Genomic DNA, 11,532 nt, shown 5'->3' with positions numbered 1-11,532 from the left:
ACTGGGAGAGTCTTAATTTGATACTGAACTTGTTCTTCAGTGAATCGTTGTAGTTTGGTGGATACAACACCACCATGTACAATCACTCCAGTCCTTTCTCTGCATGCTGTCTGATCCAAGCGGTGTAGTAGCTGCTACCTGCATTTATTTTTTCAGATATTTGGTTACTGACTGTATCTGGTGAAAACATAAATACATTGACAGCAGCCAGAATCATGTGAATAGTAATATATTTTGCAACTTTTAATAAAAGACTTGTAATGGTTTCAGTGTTTGCAGATGTTTAAAGAAACAGACATACAGAGAAACTTGAAGCCTTTTAGAGGAAAACAGCTGCTCAGGAACTGAAACGTGATCAAAATGCAAAAAACTAAATCCTTTAACAAAGATGAAAACTATTGTAGTTCATCCATTAACAAGTTACTCTTCTGTAATAAACAACATATTTTACCTTCATATGTGTGTGGTTATTTCAGAAATAAAATCATATATCAAATATCATGCAGCATGATTTTTACTTGTTTTTATTCAGAGTTCTTAAAAGCCAGTCATACAACAATCATACTCAAATGTCTGTGTTGTCTCATTTTGAATGACTTGACCTGAGGACATTAGTCATGTGAGACAGTGCAGAGTTTATCAGCCCAGGGAGGACGAGGAAAGACAAGAAATGTTTCTTACTGCAGGAGTTGAAGTAGTTTATCATTGTGATGTTTTTGGCACTTTTACCAACAAGTGATCTTTATTGTGTTTTTGTGTGTTTAATGTTGAGTAATAATATTTCTCAGGAAAGCAGGATGTTATATAATGAAGAGACAAAGGGTAATTTATTATCTAAAAATATGATATAAAATGTAGGGGTAAAAAGTAGTAATATTAGAATATATGGTATACATATTACATTCATATATCATCCTCATTATTTGGCTTCATCAGCCCAGTAAGAATACTGCAGGATTTTGTACAGCTGCTCAACCAACTCCAGTCACTGTGGGTCTCGAGCACAATAATAAACAGCAGAATCTTCAGTCTTCAGACTGTTCATCTGCAGATACAGCTGCTGTCTGCTGTTGTCTCTGGAGATGGTAAACCGGCCTTGGACTGACTGAGAGTAGTAGATGCTAGTACTACTGTAGATACTCGCAACCCACTCCAGTCGTTTTCCAGGAGCCTGTCTGATCCAGGCCATATAGTAGCTGCTGAATGTGAATCCAGATGTTGTACAGGTCAATTTGTGGGATTCTCCAGGTCTTTTAATCGCTGGTTCAGATTCTGTCAGAGTCTGACCATCAACACCTGTCAAGATATAAAAAAACATCACATGAATTTAGTTGTTACACAATTCAAAACTATGTTTAATTAAGATCAGTGAAAATCTTCACCTGCCCAGCAGAGAGTTAAAAGCAGCAGTCCTGTCCTATAGTCCATCATGTTAAACTGTGTGTCCACTGTTCTCTGTCCTCCTCTCTGCACTCAGATAAGTAGAGGTGGAAGATATCTGAGTTTTGCATCGACTCCTCCTCACAGGGAGGAAACATCTGGACTGGAGATATTTAATGAAACTGAGTCAGAGTCAACCCTCCAAGTCAGCTGTTTTGACCTTTGTCTGACATGTTTTAATTTGTGTAAAATGTGTATTAATATTAACACCACAACCACAGTTATTATATTAATACAACAATGAGATCTGACACATTACAGTAACATACAAGGTTAATTAAAACTTGTTGAATCATAATTATTCTTGTTTTCAAGGCTCTGTTTTAATTACTTTATTGACATGTCACCATTTAATACCATTATAACATCATGGCTTTTACCTATGAATATTACTTTTGCAAGTTAGTTTTACAGTAGATAATGCTTTGACCATTGAAGGAACTCTATCTATTAATGTGAGGTATGTCACATCATGATGAAAAGAAATATGTACCTGTACAGTCAAATATTATGGAAATCTAATGTGGATATATCAAAATGCTTAGGTGGTAAAAAACTCGGATGCTTAATATCACATTGCTGTTTGTTGTCTGTGGAGGTTTTTGTGCAGCTGCTCCACTGTCTTCAGTCACTGTGTCTTCTCGAGCACAGAAGTAAACAGCAGAATCTGCTGCTGTCAGGCTCTGGACCTCGAGGTACTGAGTGCTGCTGGGAACATCTTCAGTCATGATGAAACGGCTTTGAAAGGAGCTGCCATAGCTAGCAGAGTTTGAACCTGCATCCATATCCCCAATCCACTCCAGAGCTTCTCCTGGTCTCTGTCCTATCCAGTCAATATAGTATTTTGTCATTATAAGAGAGGAAGAGTTTGCATAGACCTCCCTCTACAGGTTTAAAATGGGAACATGTCACACAGATACATTTCCATAAGTAGAGTATCTCTACAACAGCAGAGGAAACTGTGAAATATCAAAGTCCTGAAAACTAACTAACTGATTAAGAAATTAATGGGACATAAACAACTACAATGTTCTACCTTGACAATCTTTAACCCACGGTTTAGCAGTTTAGAGCATCTTTCATATTGGCCAAATTCCAGAAGGGAAATGTCATCCTATTTGTGAAGAGATGTATAGCTGCTGTTAAAATGTAGTTATCAGATGTTATTTTCTATCACATTGCATTGAACAGGAAAAATGTCCCCATCTTTTCTAGGCATCACAATACACAAAAATATACTGTATATACTATGAAAAATGTGTTAATATGCATCTTGTATTGAGAGAAAATCAACTTTCTCTAAGTCTCTTCTATATTGATATATCCTGCAGTGGAAATCAAATGAGATCGACACTGATACGTTCAAATTCTCAACTTTTCCTCCGTCTACCAGTAACAATAAATGCCTCTACCACTCAGGGAACTCCATAAACATACACTCACACAAAGAGAAGGTGGAATCTCTGACAAACACACTTTGGTAATGAAAATAATTCTTTTTTTGGTTTGACTAATTAACCTCACATTGAAGTTGGCTAAAGATTAGTGATTTAGTTACTGATGCAGTTATGATTTCCATTTTTTAAAAAAATATTATGGAAGAGAAACTGATTTTGAGGACTCATTTATACTGTAGTTAGATCACAACCTTTAAGAAGTTGTGAACTGAATTTATTCCATCACTTGAAGATTATACATATAATGATGTATCATTGATTGTAATTTCAAGGTATTTAAATTAATGAAAACTGTGGCTGTTAAATTCAATGTAGAACCATTTATAAAATCTAAAGATATGTTTCTCTCCTTGCTGTAACAGTGAGCTGGTGTTGAAACCATTAGTGGTCTGAGGGCTCCTCCTCTGGTGGCTTCATGTTACAAGTGTTCAGGCTCTGAGGGGTTTTTGTTCAGGTCTACTGATGGTTTGTGTTACTGTGGCTCTCTGGCACAGTAATACACAGCAGTGTCTTCAGGCTGCACATTCTGTCCATTTAGAGTCACTGTGTTGCTGGAAGATTCCATGTTTACACTGAACTTGTTCTTCAGTGAATCTTTGATGTTTGTCATCACTACTAATCCACTCCAGTCCTTTCCCTGCAGGCTGTCTGATCCAAGCTGTGTAGTAGCTGCTGAGAGAATAAGAGACCTGACAGGTGATGGTCAGACGTTGACCTGGCTGCACAGTCACAGAGGCTGGCTGGGTCAACTGTTCACACTTCACACCTGTTGAAAAAAGAAAAGGTTTTGTAACAAATGATCAAGTCATACTGCAAATGAAGGTCTGCTGACTTTGACAAATCCAGAGAGACTCACATCCAGCTGCCAACAGCAGCAGCAGAGCTACAGAGAACATGGTTTATGTTGAAATTGATGAGATGTGAGCTTCTGATCCTCTTTAACCTCCACTGACAGTCTCATGTGAAGACTTTATAACTGGGTCACCAGGAAGATTTCTGAGTTTGCATAGATTCAAACATATGGCATGTGATTGTGGGTTGGTCTGGAGCTATAAAGAAAAAGGGCCCTTCCACTGCTTGCAGCTTTAATTAGTGTTATTATTATTACAATTATTATGAGTATTATGAATAGTTTTGTCATGATTATTATTATTTACAAAATAAAAACACCTCAGCGTCTTAAGATAAGCTGCTGTGGTTCAGCTTGGAGTCTGGAATAAACTTATTAGGGTTTATTTGGCAAAATCTGATGCTCTATTTTATTAAAGAATTTAATGCTTTAAAAATGAATCTGGTGCTGATTATGTTTTTCAATGTCCTTTTTAATTTTTGTTGCACTAATTGTCAAGGCCTTGATTACAAATGAATATGCATTACAAAACAAAACATACCTGTTTATATATATAGTTTATTAAGGATGGTAATGTCATAACTTACTCAAAGTCCTGGGATTAAAATAAACATTTCAAGCAGTTTAAATAATGCATTTTTTTTTGCTATGAATTGTTTTATTTCAATTCAAGTTTTATTTATATTGAAATGAAAAAAATCTTTAATTTGAGGGGTGCTAGTGAAGAATTAAGATTTCTATTGATGTCCTTACTTACACGATACAAGTAAATTCACTTTGTATGTAAACAATAATGTTAAATGCTGTCATCTCTGATCTGAGTTTCTCCTTTTAGTAACAGAGGAGAGAGAAACTAGACCCTGACTGTCCTCTAGTGATTTTATAAAAGAAACAGTAACATTATTTTTCATTCTCATAGATTCCACATCATATCATTTACAGACAGTATTGTGTCTTACTGTGTGTAGAAATATGAAGTATTTGTAGTAGTTTAATTTCATCAACCAGATTGTTGGGCTGTCTTTGGACCTTTTATCAATGAGTGATCTTTATTGTGTTTTTAATGTGTATTCAACTTTGTGTATAATAAGGGAGGATTATTAATCTATAATAAAAACATATATGAAAATAACATTACAGAATATAAAACAACTTAATAACCTGAAAACAACAAAAATGTAATATGAAATGTTTAAATATATAGATTTTATGCAAAATATTTCTAACTTGTGCACTACCAGCCTGAAAGAATGAGTACTGTAGGATTTTGTACAGCTGCTCAACCAACTCCAGTCACTGTGGGTCTCGAGCACAATAATAAACAGCAGAATCTTCAGTCTTCAGACTGTTCATCTGCAGATACAGCTGCTCTCTGCTGTTGTCTCTGGAGATGGTAAACCGGCCTTGGACTGACTGAGAGTAGTAGATGTAGCTACTGTCATATCTAATATAAGCAACCCACTCCAGTCCTTTTCCAGGAACCTGTCTGACCCAGTGCATTCTGAAGTCACTGAATGTGAATCCAGATGTGGTACAGGTCAATCTGTGGGATTCTCCAGGTCTTTTAATCGCTGGTTCAGATTCTGTCAGAGTCTGACCATCAACACCTGTCAAGATATAAAAAACATCACATGAAATTAGTTGTTACCCAATTCAGAACTATGTTTAATTAAGATCAGTGAAAATCTTCACCTGTCCAGCAGAGAGTTAAAAGCAGCAGTCCTGTCCTATAGTCCATCATGTTAAACTGTGTGTCCACTGTTCTCTGCACTCAGATAAGTAGAGGTGGAAGATATCTGTTTTGCATTAACTCCTCCTCACAGGGAGGAAACTGGACTGGAGATAATTAATGAAACAAGGAAATTAATGTGCAATAGTCAACCCTCTAAGTCAGCCATTTCAATGTTTGTCTGACATGTTTTTTTTCATTCTAATAATACACAAATGTCAACTGACACATTAAAAAAAACAAGGGTTATTAAAATGTGTTAAATTATGATTATTATGATTCATCTTGGAATGAATGCTCTGTTTCTCATTAGTCACTTTGAGCGTAATGGGCAGCACATTAGATCATTCACAATAATATAAATAAAAGTTTTAGTCTGATCACCAACATCTACAAGCATTTCTGAAAATTGCTTTTATATCACCTCATTATGTCATAATATACATGCTTTGTACTTATGAATATGACTGTGTATTTGTGAAGAGATGTAGCTACTGTTTAAATGTAGTTATCAGATGTTACATGAAAACAGGAAAAATGTGTTTCACATCTTTTATAGGCTTTACAACTCAATTAATACCATTCATTGAATTCCATAAACATTAAATATATTAACTCATTAGAGAGTGCTGTCTTTATTAATGTAAACATTTAGAACGTGTGTGGTTGAGTCATGCTGGTTGCTGGGTATTTGTGCAGGTCTGTTGGTGGTTTGTATCACTGTGGGGTAACGTACACAGTAATACACAGCTGTGTCCTCAGGCTGCACATTCTGTCCTTTTAGAGTCACTGTTAGAGCAGAAGTGTCTCTGCTGTAGCTGAACTTGTTCTTCAGAGCATTTTTTTGGTAAAAGTTTCCTCCACCACACTGATGCAGCATGGTGGCCCAATGGTTCGCACTGTGGCATCACAGCAAGAAGGTTCTGGGTTCAAATCCAGTTCAGTCTAGGCCTTTCTGTGTGAAGTTTGAATGTTCTCCCCATGTTTGCGTGGGTTTCCTCTGGGTGCTCCGGTTTTCCCCACCATCTAAAAAGTCAGTCAGTGCCCTTGATCAAGGCATTGGCTCAGATCTTGAGTTGGTCCCTGGACGCTGTAACTGGCTGCCCATTACTCCCTCAAGGGATGGGTTAAATGCAGAGAATGAATTTCGCTAAATGTATGTGACAATAAAGTACCTTTATCTTTACTGATGGGAAATCCAGTCCATTGGTTTTCCTTCACTCTGTCTGATCCAACCTGTTGCATAGCTGTCATCAGTCAAAGAATAACCAGAGACCTGACAGCTGATGATCAGAGACTGTCCAGGCTGCACAACCATTGAGTCTGTCTGGACGAGATCAATACTGTTCACACCTGTGGAAACACAAATCAACATTATCTCCATCAGTCATCTGACTATTCAGTGTTTCTAATGTGTGTATTAGTGTGAATCCACTGAAAGCTCCTCACAGGATCCAGCAGCCAGCAGCAGTATCAGAGCTACAGAGAACATGGTGATGTTGAAGCTGAACTGATGTGAGCTCTTCTGTCTCTCAGTGACACACACACACTTCACTTCTTTATGAGGAAACACACAAGGAGGCTGATTTACATACTGATGATAGTAAATCAGCTGACTAAAGTATATTTGAATAAATCAAAATGAAGATGAAATGTTCAGGTGTTGTTTTTCATTTCAAAGAGAAGTTGGAACCTGAATCTCTGACAAACATATGTTTGATTGTTAATGAACAGTACATCATGATATTATGAAAGAGAAACTGACTTTTTTAGGATTCATTTATACTGTAGTTAAATTACAGAATTTATTCCACCACTTGAACGTTTATATATACATTCATTGATGTATCACTAATTGCAATGTCAGAGTATTTAAATTGATTAATTGTACTGTGTTCAATGTAATTACTGTAAGAACCATTTGTGTTGTCTCTATCTCTCTCTTTAATGTAACAGTGAGCTGGTGTTGAAACCATTAGTGGTCTGAGGGCTCCTCCTCTGGTGGCTTCATGTTACAAGTGTTCAGGCTCTGAGGGGTTTTTGTTCAGGTCTACTGATGGTTTGTGTTACTGTGGCTCTCTGGCACAGTAATACACAGCAGTGTCTTCAGGCTGGACATTCTGTCCATTTAGAGTCACTGTGTTGCTGGAAGAGTCTAAGCTGATGCTGAACTTGTTCTTCAGTGAATCTTTGTAGTATGTGGTGCATCCAACACAGCCATTCCAATCCACTCCAGTCCTTTCCCTGCAGGCTGTCTGATCCAAGCTGTGTAGTAGCTACCAACAGAATAAGAGACCTGACAGGTGATGGTCAGACGTTGACCTGGCTGCACAGTCACAGAGGCTGGCTGGGTCAACTGTTCACACTTCACACCTGTTGAAAAAAAGAAAATGTTTTGTAACAAATGATAGTTATACTGCAAAAGAAAAACTGTTGACTTTAACAAATCCAGAGAGACTCACATCCAGCTGCCAACAGCAGCAGCAGAGCTACAGAGAACATGGTTTATGTCGAAACTGACGTGCTGAACTCCACTGACAGCCTGATGTGATGTTTTTATAGCTGAGAAACAAGGAAGGTCACTGAGTTTGCATAAAATCAAACATATGAAGCATCAACGTTGGTCTAACTGGAGTCAATAGAAGAGTTTGTTCAGTGTTATTATATCTGCAGAGTGAAAATATGCCTGGATAAATTTTTTCTTCATATCCAAATACAGATAACTTTCAACTGTCAATATTATTTTCACATATTTTCCAGACTTTCTTCAAACATTAAAAAAACGTTTAATATAAAATAGTTATCTCCATACACGATAATAGTAAATTCACTTTAAACAATAACGTTAAATGCTGTCATCTCTCATCTCCACTTTCAGCTGTTTTCTCTTAGAAATTATTTTAATGAAACTACAGTATGTGATGGAAAGAGTGACATATTCATATGTACCTATTGATATTATTACAGAGCAATATGAATCATTTCAGAGTTTGAGTATCAGTCAGTTAAGATCAATGAGAACAGCTGATCTGAGTTTCTCCTTTTAGTAACAGAGGAGAGAGAAACTAGACACTGACTGTCCTCTAGTGATTTTATAAAAGAAACAGTAACATGATTTTTCATTCTCATAGATTCCACATCATATCATTTACAGACAGTATTGTGTCTTACTGTGTAGAAATGTAAAGTATTTGTAGTTTAATTTCAGCAACCAGATTGTTGGGCTGTCTTTGGACCTTTTATCAATGAGTGATCTTTATTGTGTTTTTAATGTGTTTTCAACATATACAAAAATAAAATTACAGAATGTAAAATATCTTAACCTGAAAACAACAAAAATGTAATATAAAATGTTTCAAATATATACATTTTATGAAAAATATTTCAAACTTGTGCTCTACCAGCCTGAAAGAATGACTACTGTAGGATTTTGTACAGCTGCTCAACCAACTCCAGTCACTGTGGGTCTCGAGCACAATAATAAACAGCAGAATCTTCAGTCTTCAGACTGTTCATCTGCAGATACAGCTGCTCTCTGCTGTTGTCTCTGGAGATGGTAAACCGGCCTTGGACTGACTGAGAGTAGTACATGTTGCTACTGGTATGAGTGATAGTAGCAACCCACTCCAGTCCTTTTCCAGGAGCCTGTCTGATCCAGACCATCCAGTAGCTACTGAATGACAATCCAGATGTTGTACAGGTCAATCTGTGGGATTCTCCAGGTCTTTTAACTGCTGGTTCTGATTCCGTCAGAGTCTGACCATCGACACCTGTCAAATAAAGAAAATAATCAGTTGCTTTTAATTTTGGTAATGTTTTAAAGACAACTTGAAATCGAGATCAGTGAAAATCCTCACCTGCCCAGCAGAGAGTTAAAAGCAGCAGTCCTGTCCTATAGTCCATCATGTTAAACTGTGTGTCCACTGTTCTCTGTCCTCCTCTCTGCACTCAGATAAGTAGAGGTGAAGATATCTGAGTTTTGCATCGACTCCTCCTCACAGGGAGGAAACATCTGCACTGGAGATATTTAATGAAACTGAGTCAGAGTCAACCCTCCAAGTCAGCTGTTTTGACCTTTGTCTGACATGTTATAATTTGTGTAAAATGTTTCAGTATTAACACCACAACCAAATGTATTCTAATAATATACAAATTATATCTGACACATTAAGATACAAGGTTTTTTCAAATGTGTTAAATCACAATTAATCTTGTCATCAAGGCTCTGTTTCTCATTAGTCATTTTGAGAACAATAGGCAGCACATGGAGTATTTACAATCATACAATTTTATTCAGATCAACATCTACTATCATTTTTGACAATTACGTTATTGTCATTTCACCATTTTATAATATAACATGATTTGTAATTGAATTTGGCAACTTAGTATTACAGTATATGGCGCTTTTGAAGAAATTGACAATTGAAGAAACTCTGTCTAATACTCTAAGGTATGTAACATCATGAAGAGAATACATATTTACTCATAAGTATAAAGTAAAATATATAGAAATATAATGTAAATATATCACAGTGTTTTGTAAGGGGGGGGGGGACTCAGATGTCATTAATATCACTTTGCTGTTTGTTGTCTGTGGAGGTTTTTGTGCAGCTGCTCCACTGTCTTCAGTCACTGTGTCTTCTCGAGCACAGAAGTAAACGGCAGAATCTGCTGCTGTCAGGCTCTGGACCTCGAGGTACTGAGTGCTGCTGGGAACATCTTCAGTCATGATGAAACGGCTTTGATAGGAGCTGCCATAGATAGCAGAGTTTGAACCTGTATCCATCCTTCCAATCCACTACAGAGCTTCCCCTGGTCTCTGTCGTATCCAGTGAATATTCTTGCTTGTCATGCTATAACCAGATATGATACATGACATCTTCACTGTCTCTCCAGGTCTTTTCACCTCAGAGGGAGACTGGTCCAGTTTGATCTCACTCCAAACTCCTGCAATTAAAGAAATTGTGATAATCATCCATCACAGAGGTTAAATAGTTACACTAGAGTGTCTTCAGTGCGTCAAAGCAGAAATTACTCTTACCATGAAAAGTAACTATGAAGAATAAACTCCATGAAATCATATTCTCCATTCTGTAGTAAACACTGTAATCCAGTGTTTTCTGATCTGAATATTTCTAAGTTTTCTAGTGTCCCAGTTGTTCTGTCATAAATGTTCTAAGAGCTGTTGATGGTGTGATTAGAAGGAAGGAAGAGTTTGCATGGACCTCCCTCTTCAGGTTTAAAAAGGGAACATGGAAAGCAGATGCACTTTATCATCAGTAGTTTTCTACAAGAGCAGGGAAACTAAAAAATGCCAAATACCTGTCAACTAGCAACCCACTCCAGTCCTTTTCCAGGAGCCTGTCTGATCCAGGCCATCCAGCTGCTACTAAATGACAATCCAGATGTTGTACAGGTCAATCTGTGGGATTCTCCAGGTCTTTTAACTGCTGGTTCTGATTCCGTCAGAGTCTGACCATCGACACCTGTCAAATAAAGAAAATAATCAGTTGCTTTTAATTTTGGTAATGTTTTAAAGACAACTTGAAATCGAGATCAGTGAAAATCTTCACCTGCCCAGCAGAGAGTTAAAAGCAGCAGTCCTGTCCTATAGTCCATCATGTTAAACTGTGTCTCCACTGTTCTCTGTCCTCCTCTCTGCACTCAGATAAGTAGAGGTGAAGATATCTGAGTTTTGCATTGACTCCTCCTTTTTTGCTCCTAACTGTATTTTGTGTTTTCACAAATCATCTCACTGTATCTCTTACCACATTTGTAACCTGATGTTACCTAATCCTTTATTTTTATTTATTTTTTACTTTAAGTCACTTTGTAAGATTTGAATGTGTTTATTTACGCTCACTTTTGTCCAATGCAAAGAACAAATAATGGAATAATGTTACTGTTCATAAATAAAAGAGAATAGATAAACAACTTTCTCCTAAAGTTATTTTTGATCAAATTGCTGTTTTTCATGTGAATAAAGCTTATCTACAATATTATTAGACCAAACATCGATTTTTAAACTAATAAAATTCAGAGCACAAAATTCA

General features: G+C 36.8%; 2 pseudogenes and 2 gene segments (V, D, J or C); all 4 read right to left on the bottom strand.

Moving 5' to 3' along the window:
• Positions 1 to 3,064: 3,064 nt before the first annotated feature.
• On the bottom strand, positions 3,065 to 3,860 carry LOC144514241 (Ig heavy chain V region 5A-like; annotated as a pseudogene). The gene is made up of 2 exons (XR_013501290.1): positions 3,754 to 3,860; positions 3,065 to 3,663 (listed from the first exon to the last, which is right to left on the bottom strand). The product of XR_013501290.1 is annotated as an Ig heavy chain V region 5A-like (transcript).
• A 1,180-nt stretch (positions 3,861 to 5,040) lies between these two features.
• On the bottom strand, positions 5,041 to 5,488 carry LOC144514249 (Ig heavy chain V region 6.96-like). The segment is given in 2 exon segments: positions 5,041 to 5,354; positions 5,440 to 5,488. Coding segments are annotated over 2 exon segments (363 nt in total).
• Positions 5,489 to 6,077: 589 nt separating this feature from the next.
• On the bottom strand, positions 6,078 to 7,023 carry LOC144514248 (immunoglobulin heavy variable 3-30-3 pseudogene; annotated as a pseudogene). Its single transcript, XR_013501292.1, has 3 exons — positions 6,926 to 7,023; positions 6,664 to 6,829; positions 6,078 to 6,375 (listed from the first exon to the last, which is right to left on the bottom strand). The product of XR_013501292.1 is annotated as an immunoglobulin heavy variable 3-30-3 pseudogene (transcript).
• A 502-nt stretch (positions 7,024 to 7,525) lies between these two features.
• LOC144514239 (Ig heavy chain V region 5A-like) lies at positions 7,526 to 8,040 on the bottom strand. The segment is given in 2 exon segments: positions 7,526 to 7,849; positions 7,939 to 8,040. Coding segments are annotated over 2 exon segments (347 nt in total).
• Between the last annotated feature and the right edge of the window lie 3,492 nt (positions 8,041 to 11,532).

The sequence above is a fragment of the Sander vitreus genome, unplaced genomic scaffold, assembly GCF_031162955.1.
Source record: "Sander vitreus isolate 19-12246 unplaced genomic scaffold, sanVit1 ctg509_0, whole genome shotgun sequence".
NCBI classification, from domain to species: Eukaryota; Metazoa; Chordata; class Actinopteri; order Perciformes; family Percidae; genus Sander; species Sander vitreus.
Note: the sequence above shows the minus strand (reverse complement) of the source record. Positions and strands in the feature narration are given on the sequence as shown.